General features: G+C 46.5%; 2 protein-coding genes across 2 annotated transcripts in view; both read left to right on the top strand.

The window, feature by feature from the left end:
- adss1 (adenylosuccinate synthase 1) overlaps window positions 1-24,415 on the top strand; it is a 108,605-nt gene that overhangs the window by 29,359 nt on the left and 54,831 nt on the right. The gene's annotated exons all lie outside the window — the stretch shown is intronic.
- The window catches only part of akt1 (v-akt murine thymoma viral oncogene homolog 1), a 34,810-nt gene that overhangs the window by 2,217 nt on the left and 8,178 nt on the right, over window positions 1-24,415 (top strand). The window contains exons 2-7 of the mRNA XM_083998609.1: window positions 4,161-4,346; window positions 20,927-21,055; window positions 22,590-22,701; window positions 23,026-23,152; window positions 24,068-24,199; window positions 24,343-24,408. Of these exons, the coding sequence (XP_083854735.1) occupies window positions 4,301-4,346; window positions 20,927-21,055; window positions 22,590-22,701; window positions 23,026-23,152; window positions 24,068-24,199; window positions 24,343-24,408 (612 nt within the window). The 5' untranslated portion in view covers window positions 4,161-4,300. The remainder of the gene's footprint in view (window positions 1-4,160; window positions 4,347-20,926; window positions 21,056-22,589; window positions 22,702-23,025; window positions 23,153-24,067; window positions 24,200-24,342; window positions 24,409-24,415) is intronic.

The following is a 24,415-nucleotide window of genomic DNA, read 5'->3' as shown; positions in this document are numbered from 1 at the left end:
CACACACACACACAGAGAGGCAGACTCGTGGCCTCCGTCTGTGTCTAGTCTACAGGAGTGGACAGACAGGCAGGCAGGTGATGCTCGGGGTGATGGCGGCCCACCGTCAGTCAGTCAGCATCACGTTACACTTCTGCTTTCAGTCTGTGTCACAAAACTGAGAATACTCTTTGTTTCATTCATCTTGTTTACTCGTTGCTCGTGCTCACAAAGGTCAAGCATTTTCACATTACCACAGATTTAAAAAAAAAAAAAAAAAAAAAGAAAAGGCAAGGACCCTGATGTCTTAATTCTGCGTGGAATGAGTCTATATGTTTTTGAATATAGCGCCTGGCTTTGTCTGAACAGTGTGAAATTGAATACATTAACAGTTAGTGAGTCATAGAGGGGTTGCCGTTCATGTCATCATAGGATTAAAGCAGCGGGGCCTCCTTTGGCTTTCAAGGTTACACTAGCTGTGGTTTGTAGCATTCAGCTCCGCCACCTACTCAAAATCTTCTTATCAATAGTGATGTGTTTTCAGGGAACTTGAAAGAGGAACTTGGCACAGCGTAGTACATCACACTTCATTGTCTCATTGGGACGCAAACGTGTCGCTTTCAGCAACAACAGGTGAGCAGGTTTGATGCTTTCTCTTTTCTTTTTGTTAGATATTTGTGTGTAACGTTGTCCCCGTGTAACCCTACAGCCAGCTGCTGACACAGTTGTTTACAGCAGAAAAATAGAGCAAAAAAAAAAAAAAGAAACGGTCTTGTATCTATCGATCTGTGATGAAGGAAGTAGTGTGGTGATGTCGGCCTGATTTTCTGCTTCCTGTCGTAAACACTTTGGGCTGTCCTCTCTGGCCCGGTGACAGGCTCAGAGTGTGTGTGTGTGTGTGTGTGTGGTATCTTTTTGCTGCACGACTCTGATTTGCATTGAATGAGGTGAGAGCCCCTGGAGCCGGAGCCGGAAAGATGAATGATTGAGAGCTGCATGGACGGCAGGGCAGGCGGGTAGGCAGGCAGGCGGGCAGGCAGGCAGGCAGGCAGGCAGGCAGGCGGTGGCCCAGAGGCCTGAGCACCATGTGACCCGCTGTCAGGGTACTGGGTTCATTCAGTGGCTGCTGGCTGCAGCGCTGGCAGCAGCCCAGCTTTTCCACACAGGCCGCAGTAGCAACAGGTCGCTCCCATTAAAACAGCAGCGCTCTGTTGTGGCTCCAGAGCCGGTCTTGTGCATGTGTTGCTTTTTTTTTTTTTTTTTTTTTTTTTTGGCTGTGGTGTGTGTGCGCTCCGGTTTGTTTGTGTGATGTATCCCAATGTGTATATAATGTGTGCGTGCCTGTGTCACAGAGTACACACCAAGATGCCAAAGGGATCCAACGGTTTGTGTGATCCCAACTTTTGAATTGCACTCAGTGTGCTTTTTTTTTTTTTTTTTTTTTCAAAATCCCTCTCCCGAGATCCTTCCAACATCGACTGTGTGACACAAGCACCACAACCCCAGTGCAATAAACAAAAACACCGAGCGAAAATAAACCCCTGCTTTCATAAACTCGCTTCTGCTCGTTGAATGGAAGTGAGCAGAATGGAAGTTTAAAAAAAAAAAAAAAAAAGGCGTGTTTTTGATCGCACATTCACCGACAGATGTGCTCGAGCCTGGGGCTGTACTGATATGACTCGTAGTCTGTCAATAGTCACATCCACTTCCTGTTGTTGTCCCCACCAGTAAGCTGGATGGGGCCACTCAAACAGAGCTCTCTTTTGATGGCTTTTACTCTGACGGAGCAGCAGCAGCAGGCAAAAATTGATTTCAGTCGATGGTCAGAGATTGCCTGCTGCAGTATGTGACATTTGTGTGAATAAGCATGGCGATTGATCATTCCGCTGCTTCTGCCCCACGCTCAAAGCTGCATTTATATCATAAAACAAGCACTGAATGAATCAAAAGGTCAAGTGCTCGGGGTTATGATAGCCTGCAGTTTCTTTTAGTAGCTACGTGTGGCTGATGGTGGAGTTCAGCACCGTTGGTTTTTATCAGATGACTTTGCTCTGGTTTTGTCTCATACGTTTTTGACTTTAGAGTTTCAACAGACGGGGGACCGTTGCTGCAGTCTTGAGCTTTTGCCTACATTAAGTTTCCATACTGCACTTTACTCTGAAGACCCTCTCACACAATTTACTTTATCTGAATGTGGCAGCAGTTTGCTTCCACCACATGTCGGGTGTGAATAAAAACAGCAACAGTCACAGATGCGGTGGAGAGCAGTAAACAATGTGCCCTCTCTTCACAGCCATTTAAAAAAAAAAAAAAAATTCTGACAGAAAGATCTCACCTTGAGGCCCATTTCAGTTGCTGTTCCTGGAGCTTTTAATCATATCACATGATCTTCATCAGCAGATGGCAGTTTGCCTTGTTGTCATGGAAAAGGATGTTTTTCTCTAGTGAATATCTTAAATTAGGTGATCTAAAATCAACACAATGACAAAACATTCTCATTTCAAAGACCATTTAGTGGCTCGTCAATGGATGTTGATATTCTATTATATCTATTGATCATTTGATATGATATTTGGACCTCAGCTGTATTTATTTTCTGCTTTTATTTAAACAGACACAATACTGATGGGATAATGTCGTGCAGGGTTGTCAGTCAACAGACAGCAATGTAAATCAGAAAAAAATATTAAAGGGATAGTTCAACATTTTGGCAAATTTGCCCATTGCCATAATCCCTATTGTCACAGAGGTAGGTTCATTACCTTTAATTGTTGGTGCATGTTGTTTTGAGATCCACGGGGCAGAGACGTGAGCTGCTCAGGTAACGGTAGCCTACATACAGTAGTCCCTTGTCCCTAATCAAACTCATAAAATCCACAATCCAACAACTCCAAAACGCTCTCGTGGACAAGTTGTAAGTTGTGAAATATTCATGTATAATTATGTAACATTACCACACACAAAGCAAACACTCAGAACTACTTACTTTTGAAATCACTCCGCCCAGCAGCCGTGTCTGAAATGTAGTTTCCGTTACGCATTTACTTAGAAAACAACTCGTAATGTTACATGATTATTTCATAGCGTGTTGAATGTGCAGGTCACAACTTCTCCACGAGAGAATTTTGGAGTTGTTGGTTTGTGTATTTTGATGCGTTTTTAGGGACAGGGGACCTGTACCATTCACCTCAATTATGTTCGCTGAGCAGCTTGCGTCTCTGCCCCGCAGATCTCAAAACAACATGCACCGATGATTAAAGATAATGAACCTAGTACCCCCTATGACTATAGGGTGAATTTGCCAAAATGTTGAACTATCCCTTTAACTAGTTCTTATTAACAAAAAAAAAATCAATGACTTTGGTAACCACACAATAAAAAAAGTCAATTTGAAGTGACAGACAATGGTGTAAAAGAACAGTTGAACCTCTTTTTTTTTTTTAGCAGTATATAAGTTGACGAAAAATAATTTCAATGTGGGAAATAATTTTGCTTCACGGCCCTTGAAGTCCAACGTCCATTGTTTTAGCCACAACAAAAATCTGCACGTGTAGCACGGTTCAAACTAAAACATCACATTCTTCAAACCTGTACAAATCCCTTAAAATTGACACTTTCCTGTCACTTATTCACAGAATAAATCCAGGTTAAAAAGATACAGTTCTCGAAAAAAGTGCATGAAAGCATTTATTGAATAGGATTTTAACAAAGATCCAAGACCTATTGTACCAAAACCATAAGCTGTGCAACTGCAAAATAAATTCATAATAGTGAATCCTGCAAGGGGATTATTTGATGACACTGTTTTCTAACTCACTGCTCCTCTGGTCACGAGCAAAAGAAGAAAAAGAAGAAAAAAAACAACAGCCAGTCTATCAGGATCAGGAATGGTTGTTGTGTGCGAACAGCATGGAATTTTCCAATACGGGAGACTTCATTGTAAATGCCAAAAACCACGGCCTTACACAGATATTTGAACCTTGACGTGGAGCAGGTTCCACATGCGCTGTGGTCTGAGCGTATATACTCCGCTAACTGGGCCATAAATCACAAGGATCTTCTCGATTCCGCCGCCTCTCCTCTCTCTCCGCCCGTGTTGACCCGAGGGTTAATATTCAGACAAGTGGAAAAACTCTTCCACCTCAATACGAGGCTAATTTTTACTCTTCTTGGACTAATAGGTAACCACCATTGAGAAGGCGGCTGTAAACCCGAGGACCCCGTCTCCAGGCTCCTGCACAGGGCTGCGTCAAGCAAACTTGGGAAACGAAGCTGTGTCTCTTCCTGTGGGAAACCTGGATCCTCCACCCTGCCCACCAACATGACCAATGTGGTGATCGTCAAGGAGGGATGGCTGCATAAAAGAGGTAAATTGATAGATACTTTTGCTATTGACAGTTTGTCTGTGAAGGGGTTTCTTAAGATGATTAGTGTTTGCAGCTCATCATTCACTGGACGTCCTCTTTTATCTGTTTGTTTACAGTTGAGTCCAGATCTAGTGCAGTCATTATCACCTCCTGCACTAAAAAAGCTCAACTGTGCAAACCTGTGGCCTAACCGAGCTGGCACTGACCACAAAATATGCAAAGGCTCTTAAATAACTTCATGATGTAAATACTACAGAATCCCTTTTTTGATATCTGTACGATAAACACATTTAAACTGCAGACCAACCGCACTTGGCGCACGCACGGCACCGCTTTCATCTCCTGTATTTTTTGGGGTGTTGATTTGAGTACAGTACAGCGATTCAACATTTTTTTTTCGACTAATTGTTGAGATATTTCACAAATCCGCATGACCTTCATTCCTGAGGTGCTCGGATTAGCGAGAGTTTACTGTAGTTCGCCGGAGTAGACGGATTTTGTTTTCTAAAAAAGTGCAGAAACCCGACGACGGACGCGCAAGTAACAGTACGTCCCCGAGTTTGATCGATCACCGGGTCAACCTATTTAAACAGGCAGCGTGCCAGATCTAATGCAGAGTAGAGCCGTCCAGTTGCAGCAGCGTGTCCCCAGCGCCCCCCCCCCCACACATTTAGCTGCTCTGACAGCGCTGTGCGGCGTGGCGTGGCTCCGTATCGGGCGTGAGTCCTGTTGTTTGGACGAAGAGGCATTCCTCACATACCTGCTGGCTTTGAGCAGCTTTATGTGTGCATACTGACTCTGCCTTCAAACTGCGCCTGCCTCGCGGAGCCCACTGCTCCACCACCACCACCACCGCCGCCGCCGACAACGGGGGCAAAATAGGATAAGGAACCTTTCCAAAACCGCTGAAGGCTCCAGGGCCCAGTGCCAGAGAAGCAGGCGTTTTCACAGGAAGAGGGGCGAAGGGGGGGAAAACCAAGATTCTGACTCAGGAGGACGAGGTGATGGGAGCAGGTCTCTACTAGGAGAGTTACTGGGACACTGGAGGGGGGGAACTGAGTGCTGCTGCGGTGTGTGTGAGCCCTCGCTCCCCTCCTCCTCAAGGCCTGGGCTGAGAGCATAACAGGCTGCTGTTTTAGGAAAGGGTCAGCCTGGTTCGGCTCAGTCGGTCCCAGGCAGACACACCCTGGCTGTTCCAGCGAGCGGAGGGATAAAACCTCTGGTTGCTGTTTGGGCGGTATCAGAAAAAAAGTTCCCAGTGTTTTTTGTTTGTCGGGTTTTTATTTAATCAACAGCAGGGTCAGTAAACCAACTACACATGAGTTTAGTTTAGGATTAGGATTGAGTTATTGACAGGATAAATATTAATCACACACAGCTGATAGGTCGAGGTTGTACCATCTGTGTATGTATTTGTCCTTTTTAACCATAGAAGTCAATGCTCACACCAACCATGACTCATGAAGCTCATTGTTTCTACCCCGCTTTGAAAAGTTGAAGCTGTGTATGCTTTCAACTTAAGTGGATAAAACTCACTCACCAATATCCACTGACCTATACAGTGGCATGGTATGGACAGCCGATTGAACCGATCAGGAGAAGCACCTCTGCAAAGTTGTTGTAATCGTGGCTTCATTAGACTCTAAAGAAATGGTGTCAACAGGTTTAAATGCAGCGGGTATAACAGAAACATTGTGTTCTGTCGAGTATAGACCAGCGATACAAGTTAGAAGTATCTCACAAAAATTAAATATAGCTATTTCGACCTTTATCTAATCCACAATCGTGGGTTTCTGAGAAGCCTGCACATCTACCTAGAAAGCGCAATTCATGTGATGAATTAGATTTGTGTTACTCACCAGAGGCCTTAGATGCAAACTGTGTTTCTATTTTGGGACAAAGCTACCGTAGAAAAGGAAACTCTTTTCTCCGGAAGGGAACATGTAAAAAAAAATCACATTTGCGTGGTCCGACGACAAGCCAAAAGGTCATTCATCACCGGTGTTTAGATTTGGTACACTCTGCTGCTGCTTGTTTTCATCGCTACACACAACAATACTGACATATGTCCATTTTCACACGCCTGCGGGCTGCGCTGATAAAGAACAGAGGACGGCGGCTGAAGGCCTGCGTAAAAATATAACTACAACAGTAGTCAAATAGTGACTGTTAGAAAAACACTCAGGTTGTGTGTGGCAGTACATGTGCACACACACACACACACACACACACACACACACACACACACACACACACACACACACACACACACAGACACCCTTCTAGCTGTGACACACACACACACACACACACACACTAAACAAACAACCCTTCAGGAATAGTGAGTTGGCATGCTGTCGCAGCCCAGCAGCTGTGCCCTGTGAAATGTCACCCAGAGCCGCCGTGTTTTGATTGGAGGGCGTCCGCCTGCCGCCTTGACAGGAAGGCTTTTAGTGTCGCGTCACTGTCATGCAGTCTTTGCCCCAGAGTCACTGCACAGAAGGTGAACCTGCAGCGGCCCTCTCCCGGTGTCCATCACTTCAGCCAGGCAGCCCCCGCTCAACCGCCATCATCCCGTGATGCACCTTGAGTGGATTTTTTTTTTTTTTTCCTCCCTGTGTGTGTGAGTGCGTGCGTGTGCGGTGGTGGCGCCACCCAAGTGACTCACATCAGCATGTGGGCGTAATAATAAATGGCTTATACCGCTTCCAAGTGCGTTCAGCGTGCTCATTACTCCCATGTGTGCACTCAAAACACTAATTTAATGTCGTACAAAGGGGACGGCCCCTGCGTGCTTCCGTCAACATTGTGTGCGAGTTTTTCTCGGACACGGAACCGTGGCTTAACCAGAGCAGGTACGGGCCGTCGTTTGGCTCAGTGGGTTAGAGCAGAGCAGAGCAGAGCAGGTGCCCCCCATATGCAGCCAGGCACCGCATTGAATCCCAACTCGGGCGGCCCTTTGCTGCATGTCATTCCCCCTCTGCTTCCCTATTTCCTGTCTCTCTCAACTACACCATCAATTAAAGGGAACATATTATGGAAATATCACTTTTTGAAGGCTCTTTAACATATTTGGGTGTTTGTCTTGTGAGAATTGACAAAAAAATCTTTTGAGAGGATGAAAAGAGCTGTGATGTTTGATCCGTGGGGTATTTTGACCAAAGCAATATCAAAGATAAATCTGGGAACAATTTTAATTTGTGGAAAGGAGGCATATGTCTCCTTTAAAGGCAAACCCCCCCTAAAAAATACTTAAAAAGAAAAAATAAACCTGAGCAGGTAAGTGGTAAATGTTTCGTCGTCTGCTAGTCACGTGCCCACACACAGAGACGGAGAGCCGCTGCAGCTCTGGTGCCTGCAGCTGAACAGCTTCAACGCCACTCACGCTTCGCTCTTTGATTCCTCTTTGATTAATCATGTTCAACACGCACGCATAAACTCTGCAGAGATCCCCTGCAAGAAACCCCGGCCGCGAGCGCCGTGCCTGAGCGCTCCGTCGAGGCTGATCTGTCATTAGAGCTGCAGATTCTTGGCCTCGCTCGTTTCCAGACAGACTGCACTCAGTGAAATGATCTCATTGTGAAGGACACACCTTGATACTTTCTCCTTTTTAAACCTTGCGCTGCGGTAATGCGTCTGGCTGGTGGACGCTGCTGGGGATGTGTTGCTGTGTTGTTGTGACTGTTGTTATCTTGTTTTGTTTTTTTTGGGGGGGAGGGGGGGGGGACAGTTTTGGAATGCGAGACGAAGCAGCCAAGGCCGGACAGGAGCGGGGACGGATGTGTACGTCTGGACATGCATATGCAAATGTGCCAGTGTATGGAGAGTGTGAAGCATATTTAATCCGAAGTCGCACCAGCAGCAGGACATTACCCGTCGCCCTCGGCGCCGACGGCATCGCAGCGCGGCGCTTGCGAAAACACTGTAACTTTGTTGTTACTATCATAACCAGTTGTTATATGTCCTCAAATGCTGCTTCCCTTTTAGATCCTTCAGAGTGCACCCACACACTCTGAATGTGCCTACGGCCTCTAGTGGCCACAGAGACCGAGTAGCATGTTATTTCTTTCTTTCTTTTTTTTTTTTTTTTTTGCAAGTGTGTTTTTCCAAAGTTTCCATCAAAGCCAGAGCATCATCAGACATCAAAGAGGCAGATTGTGGGTTCCCTAGTTTCCAGGGAAGCGCTGCGGCCAAGAACCCAGTGAAGCTCAACAGAACAGCGCTCGCTTGTCCTCCCCTCTTCCCTGGCCCTTGTTTGTTTGACTCATTTGCTCCCTGACAAGTATAAAGAGCCGGCCCCCTCGTTAGGCTAACGAAGGCCGCAACAACTGTTGGATTTGGGTAGCACGCTCAGCTGGCTCCGGCTCATGAGAGGAGGCATGGGCTGAGGGAGAGGGAGGGGAAAGCAGAGAAGAGCACACCAGTGGAGATAGCGAGGGAGAGATGAAGGGACAGACAGAGGGAGAGAGAGGGAGAGAGAGAGAGAGACAGAAGTTGTGCAGTGTCTTTGTGATGTTCCCAGAACATTGCTCAGTGACCCAGTCGGCCCTCAGCAGAGTGGATGGATGCTGTGTGCGACGTGCCACACAGACCCTCTCGTGGTTTGGGTTGGAGCGCATGAGCTGATTTGCTCCTTCGCCGGTCATGTGGCTGAAGGACACCCGTGAGCTGCTCCTCCGAGCGAGACCTTGTTGGTGGTCCAGGAGAGCGCATGAGACGCAGGGTGGGAATGAAGGGAGGTGAGGTGAGGGGAGGGGAGAGGAGGCATGCATGGGTGCTGCGAAACACCAGGCACAGTAGTCGGCGTAGATGAAACTCCTTTTTGTTTTGTTTTTCATCTTTTTGGAATATAAGTGCATCTGGTGAGCAGGCCTCCGACGGCTCAGCCAACATCTCCACGTTTGTATTAGTCTCCTCTGTACGAGCTCGGCGAGGGAATGTGCTGTTTCCTGCTCTTCAAAGAAACAGACCCACCTGATTAAAAATGTCTCATGATGCTGCAATGCTGACTGTCTCAGGACTTCAGGACTTTGACTTGCTGCCAGCTCTGCTGCTGGGCTCGCCCAGGCTCCTACACATCCCCTCATTATGGCTGTCATGGGCCACACACTGCTGCAGTACGCAAACACACACACACACACATTACATACTGCAGGGCTGGAGCAATAGCTCATCCCGTTTGCCGATAGTTTCAACTACAGTGTCAGGCATTTCACAAAGAAGTCTCAAGTGCACATGAAATGACTTAGTCTTTCAACATCAACCCCAAATTATTTCTGCTTTTTTTTTCTTAAAACATCATCGATGTGTTGCAGTAATTAGAAACACACCTTCTGTGCTTCAGTAGTTTTATATAGTATATATTTATATTGTGGATCATATGTTTAAGAGCTACTATGTTGTTGTTTAAGTCAAAGTTAAATGCACATTCCTTTCTGCACATTTTTTTTAAACTAAGTATAAAAGAACATATGTCCAAGTATGCAAAAATTACAAATAATAAAAACTTATGAATCTGGTTCCTTTTAGCTGATGATTTATCAGTAGTTTACAGTAGTGGAATAATTTTGAAGGTTTATTTTTGGATTATTTTTTTTTAAAAGATGGAATTTATTTAGTTTTTATCTAGCTATACAATGAACACTAACTTATATGTAGCTTAAAGGTCCAGTGTGTAAAATGAGGGGAAAGCAGTGACATCTAGCATTCTGATTCTATTATTTATCTATTAAATAATTCTATTGTTTATTTACTAGATTATTAGTTTATTTAACTCTTGAAACTCTTGAACCATGCCCTCTGATTGGCTGGATTTTCCATTCTGTACAAACATGGCGGCGGAAGATGGCAACACTCTCTAAGCAAGACCGTTGCTAAAGAAGAATTATAAGGCTATGAAAACCAAACGGATTTTGTTTTATAGCGTTTATACACTTATCCAAATATATTCATTTGTAGTATATTCAGATTTTGCCAATAAACCTTGACAGATATTACACACTGGACCTTTAACATCACAGCCTATGAAGAAGAATTCAAGAGATAAGCTAAAAGTATGTCAGGATTTAAGGAAGAGTGGCTTTCTTGACTTTCTCTAAAATATTAATTATAAAAACCTGTGAACAAAGGATGAAAAAACAAGCCAGAGAAACTGAGAGATAAAGGGCTTTTTGTGGAGCAGAATACAGTTGATTTCTATAGTGATGTAGCAGCTGTAAAGCATGTTGTAAGACTTGCTGATCTTCCTGCAGATAACTTTGCAACAAACAGGCCTAAACTTTTTTTCTGGTTACATCCTCCGCCACATCCAAACTGATAAACAGCAGTGCAGAGTTAAGTGGCAGACAGCTCTGGGAGCGGAGCCCCCGTGGGCAGGGTCCAGCAGCAGAGGGTGTCACGCCGGGAAGCCGGGGCCCTGGCCGGGGTGTCTGGCCGTCAGCGGAGACCCCCTGCTCCGGGTAATGGGAAGCAGTCTTCCTGCTAAATGTGGTGGAGAGAAGTAAATTACTGGGGTGCAGCTGTCGGCAGGCAGGCAGGCTGGCTGGCAGAGTGGGGGTGTGTGGTGGTGGTGGTGGGGGGGGCGACCAGGAGGCTGAGGGAGGTGGCACCTTCACCGCTCGCCTCCTCTCACTGCAGGCCCGCTGCGTGCTTACTTTGCTGTGCAGAGTCCGCCTGCTCGCCACAACTGTGCCGCTCGCCTTCACCTCCGTCTCTGCTCTTCCGTTTCTTCTTTTCTTCCATCTTTACTCCCACAGTCTTCTTCTTCTTCATCATCATCCATCTCTCCTCTCCGCTTCTGTCCGCGCCTCCCCTCCCTCCATCATCCCCCCCTCCAGCTTCCAGCACACGCTCCCCACCCACCGCCCTGTTGCTAGGATAATGACCCTGCTGACAACTCAGACCCACGGCGGAAGCGGCTATGGACCGGCGAAAAAGCCCCCCCACCCCCCCCCCCACCTCCCCCCAAGTCTCCAACATCAATCACATCACTGGCACCTCTCTCCAGCGGAGGGAGGGGCAGGGAGACGGAGGGATGCTCAGCTGTCTGCGGACTGAGAGCGGAGTGTGCGCGCTCGGATACGCCTTGCATCCTCCACATCAGCTCACTCCGCTGCTCGGAGCATTCTTTACAGACGACTCACAGGAAGCACAGAGGGTTTTATCATACTTTTAGGAGGAACTCGGTCTCTACAATTTGAAACAGCTGGATGCCCCCCCCCACCCTCCTCTTTCCTCCTCTATCCTCCATCCTCCTTCCCCGTGCAGTTTATTCCTTGCTTGTTTTAGGGTGTTAGATCTTACACTGGTCATTGAGAGTTCATTGGCACTAATTTGCTCTAAATAATGTGTGTTTATTTGTTTGCCATGCAGTAACCCAGTTAACTAATCCATGGACTGCTTGTTTACCCAGGGAGAGGGGGCAAATCTCAGCCCCAGTGTGGCAGGGGGGGAACTTCCCACAGTGTCTCTATGGTAATCAGCAGGTGTCACTCACCACAGAGAAGAAGTGAGGGCTTTCTTATGAGCGTGAGAAAGAGGGGCAGCCTCCATCGTGCCCCCCCTCCCCCTCCATCCCCCTTGCTTTTTTTTTTTCCTGTTGGGGTAGCAGCAGCAACCGCAGCGACAGAGAGAGAGAAAGAGAGGAGGGATAAGGGCAAGAGACAGAGAGGGCTACATCGGAGGCCAGGGTGGCCCTTCCCCGCAACCTGTTGATGCTGCTGCCAAAGCCCTGGCAATGGAGACCCCCCCATCCAGCTGCATGGGAGAGAGAGGGGCCAACAAAAGTGGTTCGGAGAGGAGAGGAGGGCAGAGGAGGGGAGGGGAGGGGGTGTCAGGAAGACATAAAGAGAAAAGGGAAGAAAACGAAAGAGCCCAAACTCCTGGACAGTTGAGGATGGCATGCGAGGCCGACGCTGCCTTATATGGTCACAGCGAGAGGGGGCCAACGGGTAGATGGGTAGCCCGGGCAGCGCTGGAAAGCCCGGCACAGAGCGGTGGTGGCGGTGGTGGCTCAAGAGCAGGGGGGTTTGGGTGAGTGGGTTAGTGGGTGGGTAGGGGTGGAGGGGGGCAGGAAAGTGCGGGGGCGGAGTTTGCGGTTGCCGGGGCTCAGCGGTGACCCCCCGCATCAGGGAGCCCCCCTCTCCTCTGGAGCAAGGCGGCCCGTGGCTCATTGAGATGCAGGGCACAGGGTGGCAGGCCACAGCTGCAGCCTACAGGCAGAACCCCGGCAGAAAAAGGGCCGAAGGGACGGCGGGGGCGGCTGAGGAAAAACCAACAAAAGGCGCAGCCCCCCCTAGCCCTCCCCCCTCTTCTTCCCCCCCTCGCTTTGGAGTTCTAATTCCCTAATCCTCAACCTCCGCCTACCCCACCTCCCTCCCCTCTCTCCCCTTCTCATCCGATTCTCACCACTCAAACACACACACACACACGCACAGTTCATGCAGTTACCACTGGCTCCCTTCCTCTCATCCCCGAGCTATGAATGGGCAGACGGGGGGACAAAACCCAACAGCAGCCCCCGCAGGAAGTCCAACCACTGGGTGTGGGCACTGAGAGGCGCATTCTGTCCGACCCTCTCTCGGTTCCTCTCGCGATGCGTGCGCGTATGCGTATGTGTGTGTTTGTACGCGCATTCACCCACATCCAGTGTGTGTTGGGTTTATATGGAACTCTCTGTTTTCAGATTATTGTTTTGAAGATGTTATTAAAACTCTCCAAAGTGAAGGAAGACGGAACGGAGAGGGGTGACATGTTAGTTTGGACACATTGTTAGGACGCGGCGGCCTCTCTCTATTGGGGGGCGCATGATGAATGCTGCATGATGTGTCTTATTAAAAGCCAACAAGCCACAGCAGCTGGGACCTCAGCATTCCTGTCGTTGTCACGTAGAGACGGACAGAACGGGACGCTCCTCGGAAACAGCCACTAACCTCTGTCACTCTCTGTCCTCTTTCTCTCTCTCTTTTTTCTCCTCCATTTAAAGCCTTCCACATTTTTTCCTTCTTTTTATTCATTTTTTTTTTTTTAATTGACCCCTGCTTCACCAGTCCATTCTGTTAAAGCTTCTTAAAGGGATAGTTCAACATTTTGGCAAATTGGCCCATTGCCATAATCCCTATAGTTTTAGCAGTAGGTTCGTTACCTTTATTTGACGGTGCAAGCTATTTTTAGAACGACGGAGCAGAGCCGTGAGCTGCTCAGAGCTACGCTACAGAGGCTCATGGTTTCCCTCAGCAAACTCATCAAATACACAATCCAACAACTCCAAAACGCTCTCGTGGACAAGTTGTGACCTGCACATTCACCATGCTATGAGATAATAACGGAACGTTACGAGACAGAGTTGTTTTAAAGGTAAATTCATGCAAAGCGGCTGATACGCGTTCAGGCCTTCAGGGGCTGTTTTTCAGCAAGCAGTCTCTGTATTTGCCTCAAAACCAACTCCGTTTCGTAACGTTCTGTTATTATCTCATAGCGTGGTGAATGTGCAGGTCACAACTTGTCCACGAGAGCGTTTTGGAGTTGTTGGATTGTGTATTTGATGAGTTTGATGAGGAAAACCAAGAAATTCCATTCTAAAAATAGCTTGCACGGACAAATAAAGGTAACGAACCTACTGCTATGACGATAGGGATTATGGCAATGGGCCAGTTTGCCAAAATGTTGAACTATCCCTTTAAACCAAGTTCACTTGCAAATGACTGAAGGAAGCTCTGATACAAACTGTGATTCATTCGGGGCCTATTTTTTCTCAGGTTAAGAGGCAGCAGCATCTGAATCACGTCGACCTGTTAAAAAAAAGAAAAGAAAAAAAGATGACTCTGAGATGCCTCTTGATAAAAGTTTACCTCTGCGGGGTTTCCACCACTCATGATTTGTCACACACACACGCATGAGCAAACAAAACGAGCGCTCCACTGTGTACAGCTGTGGTTGAACCTGTTCTCTTCCCCCCCTGTGCCTTTTATTCTGTGTGTGTGTGTGTGTGTGTTCAGGGTATATAGAGGGCGTGTTGGTGGCCTGCTATAAGAGCTGTCCACACACCGGGGCCGTGCAGCAGCATTTGGCAAATAAAGATGAATTCTGTTGTGTTTGGCAGCGGTTCTCCGTTCATTATTTTCCACTTTGCCCAGCGCGCATCCCAGACCTCAGCAGCTGCTTGTCATGTAAAGACACTCTATCAGGCCCTGACAGCTCCTCCCATACACACACAGCAGTACGCGCAGGACGCATGGTTCGTACACACTCGACTTGCGCTCCACACACGCACACACACCCCCCACTCGCACTCCTACATATGTGGGAACATATGTAGTGATCTGTCTCACTACCGCCGCACTCAGCACAACTCTTTTTGCTCAGTGTGTCGACTTCTCATCCACCCCCCAACCCCTGAAATCCTCTCATCTCTCATCTGGTGTCAGAATCAGTCCCTCCTGTTCAGCCGTCCTTCCCCTACTTGGGTTGAGTTGACTCACATGTCTGCTTTCGCTGCTTTAGCATCGGTTCGAGAAGTTTTGATTCTATAAGACGCGGTAAACTTTCCCGACGCAGGCAAAAGCGCGTCTCTTGTTACAGTCAGACCCGACACTTGAAGCAGGTTTTTATATCTTATCTCGGTTGTGGTCAGTCTGTCTGTTGGCGAGTTTCCTGTTTTCTGGAGAGCACGTCGACATCAAAAGGGGCTAGTTTACTGGAACGCTGTGATGATGAACTGACTTAAAAGCAGAGGGCTCTCCTGTGTTGTTGTTATGAGGCCCATTGTCCTTTTGTCAGCAGTCTGCACTGTGTTCCTCGCTGTACACAGGATGTGTTGGGGCTCTATTCTCCAATCAAACATTTAAAGACACATTTTTTTTAATGATATCAAGTGGATAGATTCGGTCTTGATTTCGTCTTCTGGTCGGCGTTACAACTGCATAACACCTCTTATGCCTGATTACCATAGTAATATAATTCCGTGCCCACACAACAATTAAAAAAAAAAAAAAAAAGAAGAAATCCAGAAAGCACAGCTGTTGGTTTCACTCTGTCATCTTGTCACTGCTTATGAAACGGCACGGTGTGGAAAGTAGAACAGAGTAAAAGTAGAAGAAGGGGAAATGAGTGAGAATGGGAAGCTGACAAGGGTCATCTTTGTTGTTTACTCTCTGAGCGCAGACTGTTTGTGGGGGGGGGGGGGGGGGTTGCGGTGCAGAGGGGTGGAGACGCACACACACACACACAAACACACACAAACACAGAGACAAGCGGATATAGCTGCTTCCACTGTTTGTCATGTGACCATCTCTGTGGTTCGCAGATGAGGAAGTTGCAGTGTCCTCCAGTCTAGAAAGAGCTTGCACTCGTCGAGGATGTACGCTGCAGATGTGGCGTTGCATCTCTGTGGCAGCCTCCGAAGATGTGCATGTGTGTGAGTGTGTGTGTGTGTGTGTCGGTGTCAAAACACAACCAGACTGAGTCATTCTTTTGCTTTTTGTTACTCTTGCTCTCGTTTTTCTCAACCACCTGTAGAAAAGTGCTTTTTCCCCCCTGCCTTCCAGTGACACTATCACAATACCCTGAGTGACACCTCCTCCTGGTTACCTCACTCAGTGTGACCAATCCCCCGGGACAACACACCTCGTCGTCATCCCGTCTACGTCTCACTCGGATCATTTAAATACTGTGGCAACTTGCGAAGAATCCAGCCAGTGAGAATAGCCGGGCTTTGTCATCTCCCTGACATCCATCGTGTGATGGAGGCCACCTCAGTGCCGGAGAATGTCTACCGGTAAAAGGGACACATCATGCCATGTGCCGCTGCGTCACAAATGACCACCCATGCTACTGGTGTGCGTCACCGCTGCTGGCAGGAGAAGCTCGGAGCCGTCCAAACTAGATGTTGATGTAATGCGTTACACACAAACACCTTTCAGTGCCTACCGCAGGCCGTACTCGCACATACATGCATGCGTGCACATAAACACCTGTCTCCGGACATCAGGATCTCGCTGCATTGCGCCGCGTAAGGTCCTTTTTTTTTTTTTTTTTTCTTTTTCTTTCTGGGAGTCTGGAAGTGATTTGCTGCATTCCTGCTGCCAAAACCAGAAAAAAAAAAAACTTCTGAACCCAAGGTTTAGTCTCCGAGCGTGTACGATGAGCCCTCCGTCTGGTGTCACGGTGTCAGGTAGGGGCGGGGAGGAGGGGGGGGGGGGCTCATTATGCTGCCTCTGCGTTGTGCACATACTGTCCTCAGTGTGGGCTGGCATGGACTATGGCAGGGGGATATGGGTCAGCCAAAACCTGACCACAGAGCGAGGCACCAGCTGGGGCCCAGCTGAGGAAAACAAGGCTCGGTGTGGAGGCTCAGGAGACTTTCTGGCCACAGTGTGAAAGACTCAGGCAACCTATCATTGTGCTGTGTTTAATTCCCACCTGATACCTCTTGTATGACGACATGCACTCTTTTGTGCTTTGATTCTGTCAGTTGTATGTTAACCATATACAGCGGGGAAAATAAGTATTGAGCGCATGAACATTTTTTCTCAGAAAATATATTTCTAATAGAACTATTGACATGAAATGTTCACCTGATGTCGGCAACAGCCGCACACATACAAAGAAATCCAAACATTTATGTCCATGAATTAAAGGGACAACGAGGAGTTTTGGAAAAGCGAAGCGTTTTCACACTACATTTATGAGCCTCCGCGCACCGTGAAATTCTTTGACTCATGTTTTCATTCATCAAGAATTAAAGTCAGAGGTTCGAAGACGATCACATACCATTGTAGTTCCGACCATAAACGGCGATTCGGCGGCGTTATTCTCATGACTCGCTGCAAAACCGAAAGTAAAGAAACGCTGGTCGGCTCGACCAGCATTTCCGCTACCACTAATAACAACAAAATAACGATAGAGACAAAACGATATATTTATCGAAAATGGCCCCATTAACAAGTGTGGGTAGCGTAGATTCATCCACATTAACGTGAGACTTTTTTATAACCAAATAGAAACTCCTCATTGTCCCTTTAAGTAATGTGTAATAAAGTGAAATGATGCAGGGAATAAGTATTAAACACATGAAGAAAAGGAGGTGCAAAAAGGTTTGGAAAGCCAAGAAAGCAGCTGGAGTCTGTCAGTATTTAGAAAGTAATCCTGTCCCTCAGTGCAAAGTAATATCAGCTGGTTTAGTCCAAATTGACGCCTATAAAAAGGTTTCTCATCACCAAGGTGTCACACCGGGGCATCTCATGATCTCAAGACCTTTAGAAACTTATGTTGCACAACATCCTGATGGCATCGGTTACAGATGTGTCTGAATGCACTCTTTTATCTGTTAGTGCCATTATCCAGAACTGAAAAGAACATCATTTTACCATAAACTGTCCACGACCAGGTCCTCACAAGATTTCTGACAGAGTCAAAAGAAAACTAAGAAGAGCCGTCCAAGAGCCAAGGATCACAGAGCGCTACAAAACAAAAACTATGAGTAATGCTTTTAACCGCCATGGCCTCTATGCATGCTCACCATGTAAGTCTATTGATGCATTCAATACTTATTTTCCCTGCTGTATGCAGGGCTCTGACTGTCCCTAAATATGAGACAATGCAAGTCAATTTTTCATCTACTTGCACATGTGCAACCAGTAGATTTGCCTTTTTTTAACACTGACTGGTGAAATATTGAAGAGGCGACAAGGTGTGTGAGGTTCATGAATGAAAAGAAAGCGTGATGGATTGCTTTGCAAGTCGATTTACAGTGTGCGCCACTAAATTTTCTGTGTGCACTCCTAAAATTTTAAGTTAGAGGCCACTGTACTAGTGAAAAAAGTTAGTCTGGAGCCCTTATATGCGAGCACTATTGTTACTGATGCAAGGAAGTCTGGTTCTCTTGACGTGTGATAAATGACCCGACCCGTGTGGATTCTCCGGAGACCCGGCGCACACGTGCGGTTGACTGATGTGGAGGTTGATCGGCGCGGCTCGTCGCCTAAAACAGACAAACGACAACATCACCACGACCGTGCTCCATTGAAACGGACATGAGGGAAAACCACCAAACAGATTCCTGCCTGTGTGTGTGTTTGTGCGTTTCAATTAAGGACAGCAACATCCCAGCACAGGGGCAATCTGACGGCTGACAAAGTCGAGCTAATTTCTAAACGAGCTTTACGTTTGGACTGAAAACACTTGCTCAGCCGAAAACCAGATGAAAAATCTCCTCCAGTGCCATGATGAAAAATGCAATAACATATTGGACATCTGCTGCGGATTGAAGACCAAAGTATGTTGTGCTCTGGGGCAGATGTTTCCTCTAGCGCGCTGATTGGTGCCAGTACCTTGCCAGTCACAGTAAATCAGGTGTTTCTGCACTTGGGTGTTTGCTTTGGGTTTAACGGCTTGATGCTCCGCGGGAATGTGATGTACAGACGGCCTGTTTTACAAGGCCTCTTCCTGCTGTACTTGGCCAGAGAAGCTGAGCTTTTCCTAAAGTGTCCTTTTCCTTTCCCTCTCGCCTTTCATCTTTACAGAGAAAAGCCATATGGAGGATGTCCTATTAGAGTTCACCACTTGTGTCATCGCTTTCCGAAAGAGAGAAAAAAAAAATGCAGAGAAGACGCAGGAAGAGGAAGTTCATAATTTCGAGGTGTCAGAAGTGGCAAGAATGAAAAGTGACATTTAACCAGTGTTGTAAAAAATCCTGACATCCCGTTAAATATTTTATAAGACCGTAAAGACATTACTGGCTGCTGTACGGTCTGTACACTCTCAGACTGGTCTGTTATCAGTTTCATCAGTCAGACGTGAGTGTTTGAAGGAGGGTAACAGAAGCTCATGTTGACAGATCTCCTACCTCTCCTCTGCTGACACACACACACACATGCCACTTCTGTGTTGGAGGAAATGGGGCAATTAAGGACAGCTTGCTACGGCTCTGCATGGGGTTAATATGCAGCTCCGTGATTAAAAATAAATTACACTTTTCCTGTATAAATATTCAAGTCCCACTCCACTGTGTGCCACTGCCTTGTTATGGTATGTAAGCTATTTTTTTTCCCCCGTCTGCACAACATCTGGCGCGACATTTCCTGAAGCATCACCGGAATAAATTGAGTTTTGTCTGCCCTGCGAGAGATTCATTTGTGTGATGCTAGTGTGTCTAAAAGAATGGGACGGACATGCATGGCTTGAGGTTATGGGTGTTGTCTAGAAAATGGGAATTGTGGAAAGTTTTATTGGAAAATGAAATTGAGGCTTTGGCAAACATGACGGCGGTGTTACAGAATGATTGATGGGAAAGAAAAAGAAAAGTGGTCGCGGTTGATAAAACAATAAACTCCATTTAGAGTTGCAGCGTCTTTTTAAAGGAGAAGGCTTCCGACTTTCACACATACAAGTCTGAAGGAACGGGGGGAAAAAGTTGTCTGGAGCCTTTGGCAGTGTCAGTTGAGTCAGCGTTGGTTGGTAAAACTACAAAAAAGGGAAAAAAAGAACATAAGTTTGTAGTGCAGCATTATGGGTAGTGTAGGCACAAGGAAGAAGAACATGCCGAGTAAAAAATGTGATATAATGTCAGCTGGTTCTTCTGCAGTGACTCTGACCTCGAGGTCAACGCTGTTTATGAAACTACAAAGCTAAATATTATTATTATTATTAATATTATAACCTATAATTAACCAGGTCAATTAACCAAGATCTCTTTTGCAAGATAGACCTGGCCAAGAATGGCAGCACATAAAGTCTCAACACATTGTCACATTAATCATAGACATAGACAGAAAAATAAAAAATAAAAAACAACAGATAGAATACAAATAACAACTGAATTTTCAAGATTAGTTAAAATAATTTACAAGATAAGTCAGAAAATAAAACATTTGCACTCCTGAAGCCTGGATGTAATGGAATTTATCATGGACTTGAATACATTCAAAGATACCAGACTTTGGAGTTTGAGCTCTGACTGCAAAATGTTCAATGTACTTGGAGCAGAAAAAAACTAAATGTATTCAAAGTATTAACTGTAGCCTAAGCTCGGCCTTTGTGTAAAGTAACCAACCCTCATGTTGGTACGGTAGGAGTTTGAATGAGAGTCGACTTTGCAGGTGACTGCTGGGGAGGGGACAGACGGGGCAGGGGACAGGGTCCTGACTCCTACTAAAACCACCATTTGTCCTGCAGCTGACCTAACACTAACAGAAAGACGGTGACAAGATGGTAATTCCAGGCAGCACCGGTGAACAGCATAGTAATTATATTGCAGGAAATGGGGAAATGCACCTCTGGGAATTAAAACAGAAAGAGAAAAAGACGCCGCCGCCGCCGCTCCGTCGTTAATCATGAAGCCCCCAGTGTAAACAAACGCTGAGCTTGAGCGTTGATCTAGTCATTTTGAGAATGCGAAAAGCCTCGCAAAGATCCTCAGCTGAGGTTTGTTTGTGTGCAGACAACCCGCTGAAAATCTCTCATTACTGTGTCACGAGTTGTTTTACGTTTCTGTCTCCCGCGACTCAACAACCCCTTTTCAAACTCTCTCTCTCTCTCTCTCTCTCTCTCTCTCTCTCTCTCTCTCTCTCTCTCTCTCGTATCAGGAGAATACATCAAGACCTGGAGGCCGAGGTATTTTCTCCTGAAGAGTGATGGTACGTTCATTGGCTACAAAGAGCGACCGCAAGATGTTGACCAGCTGGAAACCCCCTTAAATAACTTCTCTGTTGCACGTGAGTATCTGCTCCAAAGAAACCACCACATTTTTTCCTCCCCTCTGTTTCTTGGCAGCTCGTTTTACTCTTTATTTTGTTTGCTGCTTTCCTGTTTTTACTTGCATTGTTGTAACAAATACGTCCACATACTTTTGCTGTTTGTACGCATCCCTTCATCCACCCTGAAAAGTAATCATTAGCAGGAAAAAACAGCGGTGCCAAGTTCCTATGAGGCACAAGTATGAAAGTGAATCATCAGTAATATTAAGACCACGTTATCCTTTATCATTGTTTGTCGCTTTGAAGGATTACCAACAGAAACGGGAACAAATTGGCTGCAGCATCGTCTCAGCAGCATCGCCGTGCATCTCTTTCAATAGGAGCGACGCTCCGAGGCAAAACAAGCTATGCAAGATGTCTGCCTCCTGATGTTAATGCACTGGATGTCATTCTTCTTCTCTGTGCATCTTTCACCAACATTCAGTTTTTTATACTGTGGCAGAAAAAAAAAAAAAAAAAAAAAGCCCACATCGGCCCAGCCCACTCCATCTCCACATCAGAGAAAGTTGCTGTGATAAGCTGTGCAGATGACTGAACACAGCAATTAGACAGCATACTGTTTGTTTAACAAAACGCTTCCTCTCCGACACTCTTGAGTTATTGTGGTTATTAGCCGCCTGATTTCAAGTATTTATCTGAGCGCCGCTCCGAGGCTCCGTCTCCATCAGCGCCGGCTTTGGGGGTTTTTTTTTTGTCACCGCCGCGACCCCGCCGCAGAGGACACATGGTGCGTCGCTGGCTGACGGAGCCGCTGCAGCTGGATTACACATTCACCCTGATGGAGCCATGTTGGATCTCAGTGGTGGTCCACTTTCCCTGTCCTCCATCCATCAGACAGAGGCCGTTTTGTGTCACGTTCTGACATATTTGCTGACACGTTTCATTTGGGAACAGATGTTAATGCGAAGGAGGTGCAGATGGAAATCTCTGCTTTTCTAAATTCAGTTATTAGACTGTTGTGAGTAATTGTTTTTGCAAACTGCTTACAAGGCAATTATTTGCTGAGAAAAAGCGCAAGGATGAAAGGGAAATGGAATAAAAGAGGAATGTAACGACATTTCAAAATAATAAATCAATAATTAGAATAAAAGTTCAGTTTCAGTCATTTGTGAAAAATATGTTTTTCAGTAGTCTAGAGGCATTTTAAGTTTACACATTATACTTGGATAAAAAGAAACTTGAATCTCAAGTGCACTGACTTATTATTGAATGTGACGCAGATTTCAAATTGGTATAAAACCCCATATTAGCTGATATAATTTTTTAAAGGCGATGACAGGTTAAAGATCAGAGTTGTTTTCCTGCGCCAAAGTGCACCTGTTCTTTTCCAAATTGGCCGACAGTGTCTGTTAGGGTGGCGATAAAGATAAATGGCTATAACTGTGGGTCTGTCTCTCCCCTCTGCTCCCCTACACACTGGCCTTTCTCTCCGTCTCCTTCCCCTCCCTCTCTCCCTCCCTCCCTCTCTCCCTCTCTCCCTGGCTGTGGTCAGAGTGCCAGCTGATGAAGACGGAACGGCCCAAGCCCAACACATTTATCATCCGCTGCCTGCAGTGGACCACTGTCATCGAGCGCACCTTCCACGTGGAGACCCCCGAGGAGAGGCAAGCGAGGAGCACACACCTCTCAGGCTCACGGAGCAGTAAAACACAAATCATTCACACGCAGTGAATTGGCCTCTTTGCTTTAAAGCAGTTTCAGGCAATTTAAGCACGTCTCCGTTTGTCTGACGCGTGGAGGCGCGCCGCACATAAACATACACATTTAATCATCGTTACGCACTCGCATAAGGTCCGATGGCCATTGGCAGAACTCACACTTGAAATTGCCTTCCTGTTGATAAGAAGACAATTACGTGATTGGGCTGCTGGGCTTGCATGGTGGTAAATGGGCTGATGTAATCTTTCTGCTGCCTGTGCCTCCCTCAGGGAAGAATGGACTAAAGCCATCCAGACCGTGGCTGAGAGCCTGCAGAAACAAGAGGAGGAGATGATGGACTCCTCTCCGGACCCCATGGACATGGAGGTCTACCTTACCAAACCCAGACACAAAGTGGTACGGACCTCTCACATTGACGCGTATAAATCTTAAAGGGATAGTTCAACATTTTGGCAAATCTGCCTGTTGCCATAATCCCTATAGTCATATCTGTAGGTTTGTTACCTTTAATTATCTGTGCATGTTGTTTTGAGATCAACTCCGTCTCGTAATGTTACATTATTATCTCATAGCGTGGTGAATGTGCAGGTCACAACTTGTCCACTAGACTCGAGCATTTTGGAGTTGTTGGATTGTGTATTTGATGAGTTTGATGAGGGACAGGGGACCTGTACCATTCACCTCCATTGTGTTCACTGAGCAGCTCGCGTCTCTGCCCCGCTGATCTCAAAACAACATGCACCGATAATTAAAGGTAATGAACTGCTATGACTATAGGGATTATGGCAATAGGCGAATTTGCCAAAATGTTGAACTATTCCTTTAACCTCAGCCTTCTCTAACCCACCTTTATGTCCTTGTCTTGACATAAAGGTGACCATTACCCCCCACCTCCATCCTACCCTTACCTTATTTGCACTTCAGTCCACCTCACGTCGCCTCACCCCGACTACTTTCTACTTTCCCCACATCAGCCGTGGGGTGGCTTAGCACCAGATAGCATGTCCGCCAGGTTTCACAACCCCCCCCCCACATGTGTCTTGACATAAACCTCCCAGGCCACAGGATTGGGTGTCCCTCGCACAACCATTTTCAACATTCTCCTCAACACTGGGGTCAGAGTTTAACTGAGGCACAACCACATATAGGCCCAACCATTAGAGGAGTGGAAATTGCACAGTGGGTGAAATAGTGCCTTAAATGCTTGTGTGTTGTTGTCAGTGGGATTGTATGTCCCGGCTAGTTAGAGCACGAGTTTGTTAATGCCACTGTTTGTAATCAGACGCCACTTTCTTTCCTCTGGCCTCCCAGACTATGCACGACTTTGAATACCTCAAACTCCTGGGAAAAGGCACTTTTGGCAAAGTTATCCTGGTAAAGGAGAAGGCCACAGGACGCTACTACGCCATGAAGATCCTGAAGAAGGAGGTGATCGTAGCAAAAGTGAGTGGATGCCAGTGAGCGAGTAAAGCACACTGAGAGCAAGGGCCGTGTTGCTATGACTGATAGCTAAATGGTTAGCCTTTGTGAGAGTTTCACAAACACTCTTTGTGACTTCTTTTTTTTTCTCTTTTTCCTCCCCCCAGGATGAAGTGGCGCACACACTCACAGAGAACAGAGTACTCCAGAATTCAAAGCATCCGTTCTTGACAGTAAGGA

This window comes from Trachurus trachurus (genome assembly GCF_905171665.1).
Source record: "Trachurus trachurus genome assembly, chromosome: 22".
Lineage (NCBI taxonomy): Eukaryota > Metazoa > Chordata > Actinopteri > Carangiformes > Carangidae > Trachurus > Trachurus trachurus.
This window is presented reverse-complemented; position numbering and strand designations above follow the sequence as displayed.